General features: G+C 41.6%; 1 protein-coding gene across 1 annotated transcript in view; it reads left to right on the top strand.

Annotated features, from left to right (window-relative positions):
- Positions 1 to 20,470, top strand: part of dnah5 (dynein, axonemal, heavy chain 5) — a 106,520-nt gene that overhangs the window by 67,557 nt on the left and 18,493 nt on the right. The window contains exons 67-77 of the mRNA XM_071539855.1: positions 1,486 to 1,665; positions 5,790 to 5,927; positions 8,347 to 8,482; positions 8,783 to 8,964; positions 9,584 to 9,718; positions 11,089 to 11,244; positions 14,454 to 14,636; positions 16,685 to 16,789; positions 17,283 to 17,421; positions 17,958 to 18,072; positions 19,164 to 19,354. Of these exons, the coding sequence (XP_071395956.1) occupies positions 1,486 to 1,665; positions 5,790 to 5,927; positions 8,347 to 8,482; positions 8,783 to 8,964; positions 9,584 to 9,718; positions 11,089 to 11,244; positions 14,454 to 14,636; positions 16,685 to 16,789; positions 17,283 to 17,421; positions 17,958 to 18,072; positions 19,164 to 19,354 (1,660 nt within the window). The remainder of the gene's footprint in view (positions 1 to 1,485; positions 1,666 to 5,789; positions 5,928 to 8,346; positions 8,483 to 8,782; positions 8,965 to 9,583; positions 9,719 to 11,088; positions 11,245 to 14,453; positions 14,637 to 16,684; positions 16,790 to 17,282; positions 17,422 to 17,957; positions 18,073 to 19,163; positions 19,355 to 20,470) is intronic.

The following is a 20,470-nucleotide window of genomic DNA, read 5'->3' as shown; positions in this document are numbered from 1 at the left end:
TGGCCCAAAAGGCAGAAGTCCTTCACACTCATGACTGCTGGAAAAATCCTGGGTAGCTCACATATACTGTATATTTACCAATATTAAACTAAATGTAAACTTAAACTTAAATCTATATAAATGATGCAAAATGAACAAGCACTGCAGTATGCTTTCCTGGTTGGAGTCGCTTAAAGTAATGACTGTTGGGAATGGGTTACAGCTTCCAGTCTACAAGAACATTTGTTAATATTAAATATGATTAGCTGCAACAACAATGACGAAGTTATCACAGCGTGACTAAGAAACCACAGAGCTTCCCTTATGGTTAAAATGATGTAGTCCAAAGAGTAATCTAGAGGACAAATAGGCCTAATGTTCATGAGAAAGGAATCTTAACCTCGATAAGTGTTTTGGTGTTTTTAGCATTGGCATTTAAGATAACATGACTTTACTACTGAAGTTTTGCTATAAGATTGAATTAATAGCTGAGAAAAAACTGTGTTCACTGTGTTAACAAAGCCAAAAGTGTCAGTGTTTCAACAAGAGTACCACACTTCAGTTCGTGGCTGTACATTTGGCAATTAACCAGTGTTTCTCTTTTTTTTACTTTGTGGAGATACACAGTGTGCGCATGACTGACATTAACAATCATAAGAATATAAAGATTTGTCACAATAAGCATATTATTATAACAATACATAACTTCATTGCTGCTTCCCCGCAGAATGTGTGACAGTATAGTAAAAATCGGTAGGCGGAATACATTGGAAATCTGACAGAATCCATAAATCATGTTTTCGCCGCATCAATTATTTCCAATTTGGATCAAACTAATTGAAAAACATTGTGACACTCCACCAACTCGTTACTGACACTGCTTTTGACACAGGCTGTTCAAAAGCACTCTAAAGATCAAACCTCCGCTCTGCACACCTCTTCCCATCTTTGCCTCAACTTCTTCCCCTTCCACCCTTCTTTCTTTATATCATCCCACCAGCTGCCTCTCTCTCTCTCTCTCTCCCACCAGCTCTACACCTCTCTCTCTGTCATCCACCACCACCTCTTTTATCTTTCGCTTCCGCTCTCACATTATCTCCATCCCTTACATTTCTCCATCCCTCACCTCTGCATCTCTCCTGTTCTCTTTCTTTTCTCTCTTTCTCTTCACGTCCCCCCTTCTCTCCCACCCCTCTCATCAGTCTTCATCAGTTCTTTCTCCTATCATTTCCTCTGCAGCTTTCTCTACCTACTCCCCCTTTTCTGTGTCCTTATCTTTTTCATTCCCTTCTCTTTTTTTTAATAGATTTGTATTCTTGTTGTTTTGTTGTTGTATTTGTATTTGTATCCTTTGCGTGATTTTTTCTTTTCTAGATTGTCTGTGCGGTTGATATATGCCTGTATTGCCTAAAATAACTTATTAAGTGTTCTTTTTATTCAATTCCTTCCTCCTCTCTCCCCTCCCATCCTCTTTTTTTGCTGTCTCTCTCCCCCTCTCACTTGCAGCAATTCCCCAAAGACACCATTAATGAGGAAGTGGTGGAGCTGCTGCAGCCCTACTTCGACATGCCCGACTACAACATCGAGACTGCCAAGCGGGTGTGTGGCAACGTAGCCGGCCTGGCTTCCTGGACCAAAGCCATGTCCTCCTTCTTCTCCATCAACAAGGAGGTCTTGCCCTTAAAGGTAGTACACAGTTGTAGTAGTTCCAGTACTGTGTGTGTCAACGTTTCCTCTACAAATGTTCCTCGGAGCAGCGGAAAGGCCTCGGAAAACAATGTAGACAGAATGTGACACTAAAAATATACACTAAAAACCAATACCGATGAAGTTTTCTTAGGTGGAGGAGCAGCTGTGCTACACACACACACACACACACACACACACACAGACACGCCACGACCACCATTTGTAAACTATCATCAGCACCACAACCACCACACACAATCACAGCAAACAAAACACACACACACACACACACACACACTGGCCACACTCCTGGACAGTCCCAAGTCCATGGCCTCCCACACTCCCACATCTCCCACATTGATGAATAAGGAACACTTAAGGTGGAGGAGAGATGTTGTTTTTCTGTCTAGAAAAGCCCCAGGCTAGAGAAACAGCACAGAGTGTCTCTGATATGAAGGGGATTTATTCATATCCCCACATTTTGGCAGCACCAACTTTGCTAGGTAATAGAAATACACCACAAAAGAAAGACAGAAACCGAGAGAGAAGTACGCTGTTATCCACTGATCATAAATAGAAAATTTTGGATGCAGCTCAAGCCAAGTCCCCAGGGCACACTTACATTTCAGACACTATAAACCCAAGGATTGATCTCCCAAAACAGGCAGCCGGTCATGAGAATGACCAACACAATCACAAATTAGAGTTAGTTAAACCACACACACCAAAACCAAATACAAAACAAAATCTTAATTGCTATCTGGCAAATAAGATTGCTCTATTCAGTCAGAAATACAGAGCAGATCCTTACCAGAGGATTTTAGATCCAGAGTATTATTGACGTTTTTTTTTGAGTATTGGAGATTTGAGACCACTGTCTAGTCACAGTCTAGTCTGTCTAGTAACAGGGAAAAGACAACCTGGACAACCAATAAGTCCTGGATACCAAGAGAAGAGAGACTTTGGTTGCTACATTTGAGAATAACAACAAAAGACTCTATGTGGACTTACTATCTTAACATCACACCTTACTGATCTATGTCTACTACCTTGGTCACATACTATGTATGTGTTATTTGTTAACACTGTTCTTCAATTGACAACGCTCGAAATCTACAGTCACTCCATTTTATACATTATATACATTAAGAATTTGAGAGAGGAGAAAGTTATCTGACTGACTGCAACAAAGTGAAAAGAGCAGGTGGTTTCATTTTGTTGTGTTTACATCTGAGTGACTGATTTTTTTCACTTTTACATTAAAGCTGGACTAATCAATTGCTATTTTGTGCCAGTACTTCAATGTTTCTACTAGAATTGATTTTCTTTTTCCATTAAATTACTAATTCCATACACAGAAATACTGGCAAAAGGTGATAGGTCTGGGTGTAGAGATCCTTCATTAATGAGGCACTGTGATGCATCTTCTTAGCTGTCCATCGTGTCTGATGATGACACGTGGGGGGTGGGAGGGGTATCAGCGCCGTTGGCACTGGTGCCACTTCATGTGGCTGTGGAGGCCGATGCGTGAGCCACACATTCGACCTCAGGTGGGGCATGCGAGCCCAGATGTTGGGGTAATACCAGCAGCCCGCTGGTGTTGTTGGGCCTATCTCTCGGTCCTCCTCTGTTGGATGCTGTCGTGTAGTTGTTCTGTCCCTCTGGCACAGGTGACCTGCCAGGCCGCCCTATCAAGAGCCTCTAGGTGGTTGGGGTTTATGTTGCAGCGCTTCAGGAGGTCTTTGCTGTAGTCCTTGTAACACCTCTTTTGTCCGCCAGCTGCCTGTTTTGCAGCACTGCGTTGGCCGTAGAGGACTTGGCGGGGCAGGCGGTGGTCAGGCATGCGGATAGCATGCCCTATCCAGCAGAGATGACGTTTAGCCAGTGCTGCTTCCATGTAGATGGTGTTGGTCATGGAGAGAAGTTCTGTATGGGGGATTTGATCTTCCCAGGACAGGCCGAGGATTTTTTGTAGGCAGCGTGTGTGGAAAGCCTCCAGGTTGGTGATGTGCTGTCTGTATGGGGTCCATGTTTCTGCCCCATAGAACAAGGTGGAGACACATACCGCATTGTACACGGCAACCTTGGTGCTAACCTTCAGATTTTTATTTTCAAAAACCCTTGTACGGAGGCGCCCAAAAGCTGAGGAGGCTTTGTTGATGCTGATGATGTTTATTTCACTGTCAAGGGAGCAGTCCAGGGAAAGTGTGGAGCCAAGATAAGTGAACCATAAGTCCACCGCTTTCAGTGGGACACCATTGATTTGGAAGCTGGGAGGTGAAGAAGGTTGCTCTGTCAGTTGAGCAATGACTTCAGTTTTTTGTATATTGATTTGGAGACCAAAGGACTGGTATATGGCAGAGATTGTATTAAGGGCATGCTGCGTGGACTGTGGGTTTTGTGCCAAGACAGCACAGTCATCCACGTACTGCAGTTCGTGCATTTGGCATGACTTTGTCTTGGTATGAGCCTGGAGCCGTCGGATGTTAAATAGACTTCCGTCAAGGCGGTACTGCAGGTGGACTCCCTCCCTGTGTCCCAGGGCATGGTGGAAGAGGTGGGTGATGGCTGGGAGCACACACACACGCACACAGTGCAGGTGGTTATATATTTTCTTTTTTTTTATGTGTAATTCCCATTATGTTTTGACATTTGAGTATTGCTCCTCATGTAACATTCATGCCGAATTGACCTGAATGGAATTCTATCACATTTTCATTGTTTTCACTCATTGTTTGGGGAATGGAGTTGATTGTCAAAGTGAATGACCAGCCGAAAGCCGCTCTCACCCTCAGAAACCAACGATTTAATGCAAATATCCAGCTTTTCTGGTTTGTCTGCCTGCTGTCTGATGCATGACTATCATTGGAAAGCTGCGACTGGCAGAACGCAGTTGTACTTTTGATTTGAGTTCAATGATAGTTCACCAGGCGATCACCTCTGCTTTCCCCTCTGTGGTTGTGTGTTCTTTCTCTCCCTGTTTCTCTCTTTTTCTTCCCCCTCTCCCGAAATCTTTTTTGTTACCTCTTTCACCCTCTGCCACATCTTGTTTTCTCTATCTTCTTAGCATCTTTATCTCCCTGCTCAACTCCTTGTTTCCTTCTTTCAAGTCACCCACCTCTCCCCTACTTTCCTCCCTCTCTCTCTCACACACATTCTGTTTTTGTCTTCTCCTTTCTACAACCCCTGTGAAAACTCCCCGCCTCTCCACTTTGATCCTGACCTTTTCCTTCAGCATGGAACACAACCCGGCAAATTGATTTTCTGGTTTCCAGCTCAATGGCGGCTTCCCCGTTAAGCCGGCCGGCCGGCCAGACAGCCAGAGGGACAGACAGGTGGACAGACAGAATGGCAGCGAGACAGACAGGGATGGGCCTCTCAGATATCGCTTAATACTTGATGAATGCTCCAGACTCCCTTTTCCACGGCCACCCAAACACGCACACACACACACACACACTCACACACACTCACTCACACACACACACATACACACAGCTTCTCTCTAAGTCTGTCTCTCTAAACCTCCTGAAATGCTTTCTCCACAGCCGCGGCTCCGCTCAGAAAATATCCTCTCCAGCTGTCCTCTGCCCTCCTCAGACTCCCTTTCTCTCTTTCACTTCCCCTCTTGAAGCTCTAAGTCTCTCCGTCTGCACCCATCCCCAAACACACACACTTGCTAAAATCTCCCTTAACTATATTCTTTTGTATTATTTCATCTCCCTTCTCCTCCTTCCTCTTCCCCTCTCATTTGTAATCGACCTATTGGCCGACTTGACAGAGAAATACACAAAACAGATCGTTTTTCACTCTTTTCCTGGCTGCCTAAACTGTGAGAAACAAAATGGAATAGCATTTTCTCATTTTCCTTCCTAATAAAATACTCCCTCCCACCACCTTTCCTCTCTCTCTCTCTCTCTCTCTCTCTGCTCTTCTTCCTCATTCGCCTCACCCGTTCTCCCTTCTCTTTCATCTTTTCCCTTCCTCTCTCCCTCTCTTATCCCTCTCCCTGGAGAACTGGCCATAGCCCTGTAGGCTTTTTATGTGCAATAAAGGCATATTAAACCCCCCAAATCTCTCTCCTCTCTCTCTGTCTGTCTCTCTCTTTCTTTCTTTCCCAGGCTAACTTGGCAGTGCAGGAGAATCGTCTGGCTATAGCCAACCTGGACCTGCAGAAGGCCCAGGCCGAGCTGGATGCCAAACAGGCGGAGCTGGATGTGGTACAGGGGGAATACGAGAAGGCCATGATGGAGAAACAGGTCAATAAATCACAGTATACCACTGAAGATTTGTGTGGCAGGGTGCAAAAGCGTCCAAAACAGCAATTAGAGCATGTGACATAAAGCCGATGTGAATTCAATTCTTTAAGATGCTGCAGCTTCTACATCTGGAGTTTCATTCTATTAAATTAGATATCCACCATTTGAAAAGTGTAACAAATACTCATGAGTATGAGTAATGCAGTCTTGACTTAGGACATTATTAACTGTTTAGCCCATTAATTACAAAATGATGACATTTTAGAGGATGCTTTTATTTCCAAGATTGAGCAATGCACATCGGATAACTTCTTTTCCAAATGTATTTGAATGAAAGCTGTCATATTAAGAGTAATTACACCAGTAATTCCCCTTCAGTTGAGTTTTAATATCACATGATCACATAACATACTTAGTCTGGATCCAGCCTCATGGATCATACATTTACATTTTCTCTTGTATTCACTTGCTACTACAAAGAACCATTTGAATGTTGTCATTCATGGGGCTGGCATAGCTGTCTCTGTGGTTTATTGCTTGAATTTGTCATGACTGGAACAATGATATTTCAATTCCCATCTCAGATCATTCCTGACCTCTCACTGCTTTACTCATGTGGTTACATGTAAACACAGGCCAAAAACATTCTGTCCACAATTTAGTGAGTCCAACCAGAGAGCTTGATGCCACCTCAGATGAAACACACCAGTCTCATAAAAATACCAAGAACATTTTCAAGGGTTGACACTGAAAGATGATTTCTTAAACTTTAGTTGTCATGACATCATGCCATTTGATGCTATTTACGTCCAGTTTGTGCTTCAGAAAGTGAGTGTACAAAACTTTAATTAAGCTGAACTTTGGTATTGACTTTTTAAGACCAACATCAATATTATGTTTCCATGGCATTATGTCAACATCTGAATGAACTGCCCCTGTTTAAACCAAGCAGCCTGCAAATTAAAATCATGGATGTGATCTGCTATTCTGAAAACCTCCTGAATAAGTCTGATAACCTGCAACGGAAATGCAAAATTACTGATCGTATGTGACAGGACACTTTTTAAATTAGTGCGATTAACACTCTAGTTATACACTGTTTTCATTGTGTGTGTGTGTGTGTGTGTGTGTGTATGTGTGTGTGTGTTTTTATGTTTTTATCATCAGTACTCCATGTTCTTTCATGAATAACAGCATGTAAATGGAGCAGTGGGTGCATCAACATTCCCTGATTAGGAAATTTTAACATCTGTAAAAACACTCTAAATTGACTCATTTGATGATTTTGTGATTAAGAAGCAGTGCTGTTCATCTCAAGGGGCTAGCCGAGAGATTAAGGGGCTAGCTGTCGGAGCGTTTGAGGCTCAGACAACGGCTGCTGACTTTGATATGCTTCTTAATTAAAGGAAAGCCAAAACCAGACAGTCTGTATTGATGAAACAGGCATTATTGCTGTCGGGCAAACACTCAGTCTCATTATTGTCTGTGAGCAGCTGTGATAAAGAGATAAGTGCGATAAATGCCTTGAAGGTGCGGTTGACCTCTTGCAAAATTTTTACAAAGGAAAGCTGATTTAGACAGTCGGACAGAAAAACATACAGTCTGACAAGTTGACTTTCATCAGTTTCATACACTTGAACATGTATGAACCAGTGTTGTAGTCCAGTCACCAAACCTTGAGTTCAAGTCAAGTCCCAAGTCCTCAATGTGGAAGTCTGAGTCACCAAGTTCCGATTTGAGTCTCAAGTCCTCAGTACTCGAGTCCATGTCAGTGTCCGAGTAACCAGTTTAAATTCAAGTAATCCATGCCAGAACACATTAAAAACAACATATACAACTTCACATCAATGGTGACTCTTAAAGGTGCGGATTTCAGTCATTTTGTCTTTGACATATTAAGGGCTTCTCTAATAGATTTGTGTTTCAAAGTATACCAAAAATTAACAAACATCAAAGCTATTTTATTTTAAGTTTGCGTGTACTCCGGGTTTTTGTAATTACGACTAAAACTACAGATAGTTATATATGTGGGAGCCCACAACAATTACATTTCCCTAATTGATACGATAACACATTAAGTTGATTGAGTCCCAGGCTGAAGTCTTCATTATTCACATCCAATCCTTTTTATGTAAAATTCTGCTCTGCTTCAGTATACTTTACTGCCTTAAAAAAGTCAAGTTCGTGACTTGAGTCAGACTCAAGTCACGAAGGATTCAAGAGCTACAACACTGATATGAACACACATATACATACATACATACATACTTGAGATTGGCTGAAATATTTGCAGATACAAAGACGGGCAGATTGATGGATGGAAGGACAGACAGAAGTACAGACTGATAGCTCGCCTGGAGGGCTAACCGACATCCAAACACTTTGACATGCTGACCTGTTTGTTTGTCCTCGCTTTCAGACGCTGCTGGAGGACGCTGAACGCTGCAGACACAAGATGCAGACGGCGTCCAGCCTCATAAGTGGTCTGGCCGGCGAAAAGGAGAGGTGGACAGAGCAGAGCAAAGAGTTTGCTGCCCAGACCAAACGCCTTGTTGGTGGGTACAATTCAGTCCATTCAGGAAGGGAGCTGGTTTCAAAAGTCAGATATTATTAAAACTTATCATTATTCTTTGTAAATGTTGAATTGATTGAATTAGAAGTGAAACAGTTGCACAGATCATTTTTATTTTTAATTACAGTAGAATAACATGCCTCGCTCCCCATGGCTTCCCAAACAGGCTGTGTTTTAATAGTGATGACATTCCTCTCCTACACCTTCTTAGTTGTCACACTTGTAATGACAAGATACATATGTATTTTTTTTTCTTTTTAAAATCTTTGTCTTCGTGTGCCAGGTGATGTCCTTCTAGCCACGGCATTCCTCTCCTACTCCGGCCCCTTCAATCAGGAGTTCCGTAACCTCCTGCTGAGCGACTGGCAGCGGGAGCTGAAGCTGCGTTGCATCCCGTTCGGCAACAACCTCAACTTGACCGAGCTGCTCATCGATGCGCCCACTGTCAGCGAGTGGAACCTACAGGTCAGAGATACCAAATCAATTATTCATACTGCTAGCTACATCCACAGAGGAGACTTTTTGACAGGTTTGTTGACTGAAACATCAACTTTTACTGGGAGAAGAGGAAGTGTGTGTGTGTGTGTGTGTGTGTATGATAATTCTTTATTCTGTGGCTCTGGTACCTGAGGGTTTGCATTGTTTTCACAATCCTGCCAGACAAGCTGTGTTTGTGAGTGTTATCTACATTGATAAAATAAATGAAACATCGCCATTGCCACCAGAAAAAACTTCTGTGCTCCTTGGCAAGTGTCTGGAACCCTGCTGAAGGCATGTGACCATTCTTCCATGAAACATGCCATATTTTGGAAGCTACATGTAGTATTTCCTGAACTTTTTATTTATATAAAAAGTATGTAACCCTGCAGTCCTGGGCTAAAGCTCTATATATTGGTTGTGACTGAATCAAATACTGGATAATTGAATTAGAGCAGAATTAGTTAAAGTAGAATAAATTAAATTAAATAATGAATGTATAAAAAACTGGATGGAATTAGTTCAGGAGTGATGTCACCAGCCATTAGTCTTCCCTCAGACAGGGCCTCCTTCTTTTTTTTTTTTAATTCTTTTTTGTTTTATACAGGGCCTCCCCAATGATGACCTGTCCATTCAGAACGGGATCATCGTCACCAAAGGCGCCCGCTTCCCCCTCCTCATCGACCCCCAGACCCAGGGCAAAATCTGGATCAAGAACAAAGAGGCCAGGAACGAGCTGCAGGTTTGGCATCTTTGTTTCTCTGTCTTGGATTTCAAATATGCAGCCTGGGTTTGTTGCCTCCACTCACTGTAATGTGGTCTTAATTAATATTAACTATAAGAACAACAAGACTGTGGTTCAATGAGCTACGATACTGTACATTATGCACTTTGGAGATTCAAAACCTCTTTCAAATGTTGTCCTGCCTCTCTCCATCTTTCCTGTCATTCTCCTGACATTGTAAGCTATCTAATGAAGCAGAATTGCTATAAAAGTACATGTAAATGAATGGATCTCTTTACCTTCAATCAATGTGAAGCATGTTCCTCTTGTATGTTTGTTATGTTACAATTAAATTCATGAAAATACTAAGAAATAGCGTTTTGGCACTAGCGTTAAACTCACCTTTTCAAGAATGTATTTCAAGGACAAGTGCTATGTTATGTCAGTCTCAATTCAGTATTTCTGTGTCACCAGCTTCCATGCCTCATTTGTATGTACTGTGTGTAACAATGGAACAGTTTTTCCCTTACTCATCTCCACTGTCTACATTTATAACAGGACACTCTGATACTGGCAACTTCTAAAAATCATTTTTCACTCCTTTGGCGTTTTGCCACATTGCCTGGGGATATATGAAATAATAGTCCTAGATTCTCAATTTCTGCACTGCTCCTTTTCCCTCCAAATCCTTCCCATTGTCCAACAATCCTTCCTATTGTCCGACCATTTGAATGGGTTTTGCAGAATTCTGCAGGCACAGTAAGACCAGCCAAGGTCACTGGCCCTGTAAGGGGCAATCTCTTGCTGAGTGAATGGATTCTGCAATCTTACTATGACTTTCCTGAAGACCTGCTTACCAATCACACATTTGGGTTTAAAGCCCTACCCAAGTGACCTCATCAGTCCATTCATATTTCTAAGCTTCCCTCAAAAAGTGATGTATTATTAGGAATTCAAAAATGTATGTATTATTAGCTCCACTAGTCACAATCCCAATCAGACAGAGGGGAGTCAGGGGACATGATTCATACCTTGGTCTTTCAATTGATAGAATCAGTTGTTCCTCACTTACTGGTCTATAAATGGTTTGCTCTAGAGTCTGTGTTGGAAAAAATATGATTGCTGGTGAGGTCACTGTAAAGAGACTTTTTGCCCTGTAAACGCTAAACAGTTTTCTTCTATGTGACATCGGTCTTCTGTACCCTTACGGTGTTCAGCAGTAAAGATTTGATCTGTTATTTTGTCCAAGCTTATTTTTCTTGAAGATTTTTGACTATGGTTGTCTGGTCATCAGGGGCATTGGCATATCTGAACGCAAAAAAGGGGGTGCTCCAAGTTGTCAACTACATTACTGGTTATATTATTACTCTCTTTTTTTCTGGTTCCAGATCACCTCATTGAACCATAAGTATTTCAGGAACCACCTGGAGGACAGTTTGTCTCTAGGGCGCCCCCTGTTGATCGAGGACGTAGGAGAGGAGTTAGACCCTGCGCTTGACAACGTCCTAGAGAAAAACTTCATCAAAACCGGCTCCACCTATAAGGTAATATGGCAGAATAACCAGGGATCACACAATACTCGATTCTGTCATTCAAAAACATTTTCCCATTCGTCCAGAACAGTTCACTGTAAATACTATTACAAAATAGCTGTTAGATTGTTTCTTGCTTTGTGGTACAGAAGCTACAGATTACATTTACATTACAAATGTATTTTGAAGTGACATTATTACAACAATAATGTTACAAGAATAACATGTCATTTTGTATGAGATTTCTTTCACTAAATTCACTAAATTTGTAATTGTATACTTCCAACATCACAGCTCTAATCTTAAGGCCGTATACTGTAGCGGAGCCTCTCTTGAGACTATGTAAGCATAAATATCTCAGGGGGAAAATGCTGCATTGACAAAATAAAGCTTTAGTCCATTTTAATACCCAACAATAGTCAACAAACACATTTGAGAACTTACACCTTAGACGAAGGCCAAGTGCTGCAACGCAATTGTTTATGAGTGCTCCTGGGCTTCAAAAGTCTTTTTTTTTTCTTTTTTTTTTGGTTGAGTGCAGATATTTGTATTTCTTCCTCACTGCGCCTGTTTGCAGTTGAGTGTGCCGTTCCTTTGCATTCATCTCCTTTGCTCAAGGGGGATTTGCCTTTGGCTCTTTGTTAGAAGTTTACTTTCCAATGCAGGAAACTACATATATCATACAGGCCAAATAGCTTTATGATATTGCTCAACAATTATGTGAGGGATGAGGAGAGCTCCCTCGGTTTTAAGGGGTTAAGGGGGGGCTGGGGTGGGCACTGCCCCTACAATGGCACAGGCTGGTGATCAGAGTTCATCCAACCCAATCCTTAGGTGAGGTCGTAAACTTCCTCTCAATAAACTGAGGGAGGCAACCAAATTAATCCCTCTTTTGAAATGTTAATACCATGCATTCATTTTTATCTATTTATTGTTGATGAATTATGAATCACACAAAGTAAACTATACAATAAGACCGTAGCATTGAGGATCAGGGAGAAGGTTTGTCAAATTGTGCCACACAGGTACTTTAACTGCAAAACGTATGATTTTTGTCTCCCAGGGGAAGAATCAATGTTTGTTTTTGCTCCCCCCAAAATATCTCATTACCCCCTCTATCAACATGCCCAGAAAAACGAAATAAGACCTTAATTATCCACATTAGTGGGGCTATTTAATTGCCATTAAAGGGAGCTAGCTGGCAAAAGAAAATTAAGTGTCCTTTTTCAACAAATAGACAAACACAATCTTCTTGCATTTAATAACTAACGGCAATTAAGTTGATTTCTACCATGGCCAGTGTAATGAAAGAGTTCACTATGAGAGTGTGGTCTGCTGAACAACATTATGCTCTGGTCTGGAATCCCTTGAAGGAGTCTCACTAGATTTTAGAAAGTACATTTCCTGTTGATGGAGAGAAAAAGCCAATATTGCGCTTCCTCTTCTAACTAGATATTATTGCTGCTGGTTTATGCAATTGTTGCTGGATGGTGAAAAATAGACCTCCTCTGTCTGTGCTTCTTAAGTTCCTGTAATGTACCGTCGGAAGCAGATATTCTTAGTGCGCAAAATTGCAGAGCATGTTTGAATGGTTATTGTTTTGTCTGTAATTTATTGCCTAAAATGACAGCCCTGGAGTCAAGTTTAGATCTGAGTTCTGGATATACAGGAAATATAGAATTACGCATTGCGGGGAAGCACTCTAAATTGGTTTCTCTGCCAATAAAATGCTTTGAACTTTCAAAAAAGCCTTTTTATTGGATATATGAGTGTGTTGTTCCTGTGTTGCTTGTAAAGACTTGAGCATTAATTTCAGCAAGGCAGAATCGAGTGGCTCAGTCCAGATGGATGCTGTTGGTAACCTTTCCTCATCCAAATAAGCCTGGACTTCAATTACTGTATTGTACATCACAGCAACAAGCATATTTCAGCGTTTTTATTTTGAAATCAGATGTTTTCATTCACATTCCGCTGGTATACTGCTGTCATAAGTTCTCATTACAATTCTATTCATTTCACTTACGAGTATCACTGTCTTGAGACTTAATTTCACACACACACACACACACACACACACACACACACACACACACACACACAAATCCAAATCACACAGAAAGGCTGTAAGAGGTTGAGAGAAAGAGGCAGAGTGAAAGTCTGCTCCTAGGCATTTCTCTCCCTCTCATTATCGCCTCTCAACTCCTGGCTCTGACTGATGGCAGTTATTCAGCAGCAGACGCTGCAGATGCCTCCTCTGTCTCTCACACACATATCAAACAAGTGCACACACACACACAGAGAAACGTAAACGCAGGCATACATACAGACACACGCACACTAAGGTGATTGCAAGTAAGCATGTGTTACATCCAGACCCACAACACCGATCACCTAAAAGCCTATTGGCTGCCAAAATGAGAGACACCATTAGAGGTGTCAACTCTCTTTTTTTCTCTCTCCCCCCCCCCCCCCCTCTCTATTTCTTTCTTTCTTTCTTTCTTTCTTTCTTTCTTCTTTCTTTCTTTCTTTCTTTCTTTCTTTCTTTCTTTCTTTCTTTCTTTCTTCTCTCTCTCTCTCTCTCTCTCTCTCTCTCTCTCTCTCTCTCTCTCTCTCTCTCTTCTCTCTCTCTCTCTCTCTCTCTCTCTCTCTCTCTCTCTCTCTCTCTCTCTCTCTCTCTCTCTCTCTCTCTCTCTCTCTCGGTACAGGCTTTAATTTCTATTAATAACCTGGTGTGAGGAGGAACTGAAGGTGTCTGCGACTGACAGCTGCAGGGACAAACCATGAGATGGATAATTAGACTGCCATGAGTAATTAAATGCTGATCAGAGCAAACACATGCATGCACACGCACATGCGCGTACACACACACGCACACACACACACACACACACACACAAACAGGAAGAGGTTCTGGGCAGCTGTACCCCAAAGTGTTCCTTCGCTGACACCTTTGTTTATTAATACCTTCATCATGTTTGTCAGTATGGCCTATTAATAGGCTTTCACAGATTTGTGCTATTTACTTAAATCAACACGACTGTAATGACAAATGCGTGATTACGTGTTTGTAATTGGTACCTACACACGTGTAGGTACTTTTGTTGAAGTCGGAAAAGCCAGATCGACTTTTGGCTGTTCATTTTGGTATTGTGTCGGCTATGATGATAAGCTGATTGATAATAAAGATGCGTCTCTCCCTCTCCCTGCCCTCCCTCCTGTAGGTGAAAGTGGGCGACAAGGAGGTGGATGTGATGAAGGGCTTCAGGCTGTATGTGACCACCAAGCTGCCTAACCCGGCCTACACCCCTGAGATCAGCGCCCGCACCTCCATCATCGACTTCACCGTCACCATGAGAGGCCTGGAGGACCAGCTGCTGGGCAGGGTCATCCTCACAGAGAAACAGGTGGGGCTGCAGTCAAATATAGTGGCAGCCACTATAGAAATCCCCTATTGAGGATACTAGGAAAATCCTCAAGGAGAGGCATGTAACGTCAGCTGCTGATCAGTGACTACAGACTATTGGGGGAGCCAGTGACCAACAAGTCACAATACAAATATTCTCCACAAGTGAAATATCGACATCTCAGTCATCTCAGTTATACATTGCTGTGAACTAGAAATGACTATCATTTATAAGTACATGCCTAATCATATAGAAGTAAAAGCAAAGAAAATGTTTAAGTGTCAGTAATAACTTGAACATCAATTAACCAATTTATTTATGAGTAAGTTTCATTCATTTATAAATCATTAGCTAATTGTTGTCCGTGATCTATTAACTGCTAATAATACAATACTGATCACCAAATCATGATCAATATTTCTGCCTGGCTACATATTCAGATGAAGAAACCTCTACTGTAGTGTCACATCTTTGTCGATTTTAAAGTGCGTTTTCAGTAATGTCTAATGGAAAGGTTGGAGTTGTGATTGAATCCCACTGTTGTTGGCCTCCTTAGTTCCTTGAAGAGTACTTGGAGACCGTTTTAATGCTGGCTGTCTGGCACCTCTCCCTACTGTGTACCTCATTTTCTCTTTCTGTAGCAAGCTCAAGCTGTGTGACAGTATAATTGGGAGTTTATTATCACCCTGTGAACAAAGAACATGGCAATCATTACAGTCCTGAGACAGAGACAAGGAGAGACTGTGAGAGACACACATCCGCCTGCAAATACTGTACATATGCACAAACTGAAGATGCCCACAAAGACACACACACGCTCAAAGTGTCGGGGATTTGATTCATTCAGTCTGGGCACTGGAACAGATTGAAATAGGTAGGTGACACCGGATGCAGAGGATGCATTGATTATAACTGTGAAAAGAGTGGCACTAGGTAGGACATTTCCACTCTGTTCCCTGGTAATGGTCGAGCGTGGCTTTGTCCTGAGGTGAAGCATTTATGCCTGATGGCAAAAGTGGCTTGTTTTGTGCGTAGTAAATCTGGAATTGCTCTTAATGGAAACGGAAGCTAGTAGTGGCGGTTTGTGGGTGAATTTGAATGTTCCGGTTTGCTGGGGTTCGGTTTCTCAGCCGTCGAACTTGGATCTTTATAATTCATGCAATAATCACAAGCCCAACATAACTGTTCACTTATTTGCTTTCACTTGATGTCACAGCTCCCATGTGCAGGCGATTTGCAGCAAGGCAAGACTTCACTGTAATTCATTTGGGGATACAATGTAATGTGATTGACAGTGAACCATTGTCACACAGAGGATCCTCTCAAGAACAAGTTCATGGGCTTTAATAGCACTGAAGAGGAATAAATGAACAAATACATAATGTAAAAGACAAGATGACCTTGTCATCTTAGCCCCGTCCCTCCCCTTTCACTTCATGGTTATGGTCAGATTTAGCTTCTTAAGACCATCCCAAACACAGTGAAAATATAGAAGTGAAAATCCGACACAGTCTTTCATCGAGGCTTACTTTTTGGCCGAATGTCCTGTGGGTGGGTTAGGTTTTATTCCATGTGAGCGGAGGAGTACAATCTCCTAAATTCATGCAGTGTCACGCTGAGACTGAGGGCAGCGGCGCTTATTACTGCACGGTACTGTTTTACTTTGTCACTTTGGTGATGAAGCAAGATCCTTCCTCCGTTCTCTCTCTGCCTTCATTATTTGTTCAGTGTTAGGTGTGCTCCAGCACCCTCCAAAAAGTCACATTTGTCCTTTTTTTGAGATTTTTAAGTGAATTTAGTCTCGCACTTTGGACCTAGGCTCATTAAAACCTGCCATATGACAACCAACCGTTATGTGTCCCCAACTTGATGGATTTTTGGAAACTATGTTCTTAGTCTACTCACATAGTCTACCCACATATAGCAACATAATTAGTTTAAAGTACTTTAGAGTTAATCGAACAGTAATAGCAAATCATTTTTTCTCTGTTTTTATCTGTTTTTGAATAGTAGATTAAATGCAAAATTGTGTGTGTGTGTGACACCAGGAACTGGAGAAAGAGAGGACAGACCTCCTGGAAGATGTGACATCGAACAAGAGAAAGATGAAGGAACTAGAGGACAACCTCCTCTACCGGCTAACCAGCACACAGGCAAGGAATCACATCTAAAAGCTTTTTAAAGTGATGAACAGTGTTGTTCTCAGCTGGATTAGGGATTTAGGCATGTGTTAAAATCAGTTTGGATAGCATTGTGGGAATCAACTTTTTTAGAAGTTGACTAGATACAGTTGTCTCCCTGCTGATTTAAACACTGTGGAAGCAATTAAGTTTTTTACTATAGATGTTTCATTGCTCCATTAAGGAACAAAAGTATGAAAAAAATAGTCTGTTGGACACATTTGTTGGCAAAATTGCTCATTTCCATTACCTCAAAATGTTGTCAATGTATCATTACATTCAGTACCTAGGAAAGAGAGAAGCATGATTGAGGGTTATCCCTCTGCAAATATGTGCAATGGGTGAATTTGAATCGTAGCAAAAGCTACATTTACATCTATGACGGCTATGTCTATAATTCACTCCCCAACATTTCCATTTTCAGTCCTTTTCTGACTTATTCTTGTGCAAATATTTCTCTCTGTAGGGATCACTGGTGGACGATGAGAGTCTGATCATCGTCCTTGGCAACACCAAGCGCACAGCTGAAGAGGTCACTCAGAAACTACAGATTGCTGCAGAGACTGAGGTCCAGATCAATGCTGCCAGAGAAGAGTACCGACCTGGTAGGTCATGAGAGCCAGACCAAGGACAGGGTTTGCACTTATGGCCTTTTTCCCCTCACTGGTTACATTGTGCCAGTCAAGTCTCAGCCAAGGTTTAATCCCACAAAACTCACTGAATCATTTTCAAATTGTAATTCAACACAAGAAAGCAACGACAAACTCGGAATGTACAAGAGAAAAAGGAATTCCCTCATCAAACACATACCTTTAAAAAAAAATATTCAATTCATAATAAAAATGTTTCAGTGCTAAAATATGTAGCACATTTTAGCACTTTTTTGTTTTTATATAAACAAACAGACATTTTGGTCCACTTGACCATCATCAGTTTCTCACGTAATTCCTTATTTTTACTGTATAGTGTCAACGGTCAATACTGACATCATCCCAATCAAGTAAATCACAGGAATTACAGTATGTTTAACCACACTCCTTTGCCATTGTTATCCAGTTGTTTTCTATGTGTGTGTGTGTGTGTGTGTGTGCGCGTGTGTGTGTGTGTGTGTGTGTGTGTGTGTGTGTGTGTGTGTTCCCAGTGGCCACCAGGGGCAGTATCCTGTACTTCCTGATCACAGAGATGAGCATGGTGAACGTCATGTACCAAACCTCCCTGAGACAGTTCCTGGGACTCTTTGACCTTTCTCTGGCTAGGTGGGAATACTTTGACATTAATCATTTATTGATCTCTACATTGTATTGCCTTCTGTTTTGCCATTTTGCATCCTTAAATAAATTGAACTGACTGCTTATTAGGATGGATGGAAAATGGCTGCAACAGATGGGAGCTGTGGCGTCAGAGTGAAAGCCTTTGATACCAAGGCCATGTTTATGAATCACATACAGCTTAGCAGATCTGGCAGAGTTTCTATCTTTGAAAATATTTTCTGACAACAAAAATGAAGTTGGTGGCAAACTGCAGGGACATTTTGGTTACAGGAGGGGGGGATCCACCAGCCATTCCAGACATCTAGAGAGGATGCGACCGCCTTCAGTCTCCACTCCGTGTGTCATGCTGATAGCTCTATGATGGATGACAGTCATTCACACCACAGCCACATGTGTAGTTAGAATGAAAAATTATTCTATCTAGCTTGAGATAATTAGATTATATATGTTTGAGTGGATACAGACTTAAACACTTTTGAAACGGTATACCTTTAGAGCTAGATCTGTTATTATTCCCATCATATTCCAAGTAGTGCCTCTGACTTGATTTTGCCATAATTTATAATTGTCTAGCAGTACATTACATGAGACAAGGGGGGTTGTCTTCTGCTGTTTTTGTTGACCAGAAGTGATTGTACTGCCCTCGGCAAACATTAAATACAAAGGTAGTAATTTTAATCAGCCAGCCATTGATTTGCCAGCTATAACCTGTATAATTTAATGTCAAACTACACAACTAATTATGTCAATATTCCCGATATTTCACATGGCTAGAGGAAGTGAAACAGCCTTTATATAATTCAATGTTGTCAAGTGCCACAGAAGTCCGGTGTCTCACAGTCGCTACTGTTGTGAGTCAAGAAACGAAGAACAACATGTTCTATGCTCATTAGGTTAACCAGCCTGCCACAGACTTGACCGTTCTGTGATCTCTAGTCTATATTTGATTCTGGAGGAGTTACTAATGTTAAAGGTAAACTCGTGTGAAATTGCAGCGTGAGCTCAAAGGGGCTAATGAGCTGCGGATTGACTAGACCTTAACTGTGACCTCTATTATCAAATCATATCCTAAACAGGTCCTCCAAAAGCCCCATCACCAGCAAACGCATCGCCAACATCATAGAGTTCAAGACCTTCGAGGTGTATAAGTACGCAGCGCGGGGGCTCTACGAGGAGCACAAGTTCCTGTTCACTCTGCTGCTGACGCTGAAGATCGACATGCAGAGCAACAGGGTCAAGCACGAGGAGTTCCTCACGCTTATTAAAGGTCAGGGGTCAATAGCTGCAATATCATCTTTTCCATTCAGTTTCTGTCTCTGTGTCTCAGTTCTTTGTCTGTTTTCAGTGTGTGCTAGAATGCTCTCATTTTTCATGCTTGTATTGATGTTTTTTTTTTTTACTTTCAAAAGCAGACTTATAATAAAACAATAGCAGAAATGACAAAAACAGCCTGAAAGACCTAACTTTTGACCTAACAGATGACCTGCAGTAAGTTCAACGATATTTTTTGGAAAAGCAAAAGTTAGCAGAAGAGAAACCTTTCCTTTCTCTCTGACCCCTCATCCTTCTTCTACTTTACCTGTCTATCATTTCTCACCCTCTGAGATTGTTTGTTATGTCAGTATCTGGAATGGATGGAGGGATTTGACCCATACAGCCAAAGGAAGACACTTTCATGTATGCACTGCAGGCAGAGATTCCTGTGGCCATTGAGACTGCTTTCAAATCTCATCATAAAAAGGAGAGACGGTACAACTTTTGTTGACCAAGTTTCACCTCAAACACAGTAGATAGCATCATCCAAAAAAAAACAAAAAACTCCAGAACCTTTGAAAAAGTTTAGATAGAAATTGCCATCCATTCCTCTCCCTCAGCCAGCTGCGTCCATTATTTAGTTAAAGGAGATAGATTTTTTTTAAAGCTCATCTCAAGGTTCAAGCGCATTTCAAGCATATTGGTTGCAGTTCACTGAAGCATAGCTGTGGAGTGCTCCTCGCCACGGGGATAAAAGCCAGCCATAGCAACTGGCAAGGCCAGCACACACAGTCTGCTACATGCATGCCGCTTCACCATCTGTTAGTCCTGGTGAACATGGACTCACAATAGGACTTTTTTGTGCAAGGTTTTGTTTGTTTTGAGCATTTTTGTTGCATATTTTGTTTGAATATATAATGTATGTTATGAATATATATTTGTGGTATGTATTTATGTGTTTTTTATGTATATAGTAGGCTATACGTATTTTGAGTGTTTTAGTCCATATAGTATAACACTATAGGGTAAGCCAGCTGCCAGGCAGCACCATGTTTTAGTAAGCATAATGTTGTGAGAACTTATGGTTAAAGCATGGAGTGTACAGCACAGTAATATTTGGTGACTGTAG

Source organism: Centroberyx affinis, unplaced genomic scaffold (assembly GCF_046629955.1).
Source record: "Centroberyx affinis isolate AG114_WGS23_722 - 3 ecotype Tasmania unplaced genomic scaffold, CSIRO-AGI_Caff_v1 ptg003528l_1, whole genome shotgun sequence".
Lineage (NCBI taxonomy): Eukaryota > Metazoa > Chordata > Actinopteri > Beryciformes > Berycidae > Centroberyx > Centroberyx affinis.
Note: the sequence above shows the minus strand (reverse complement) of the source record. Positions and strands in the feature narration are given on the sequence as shown.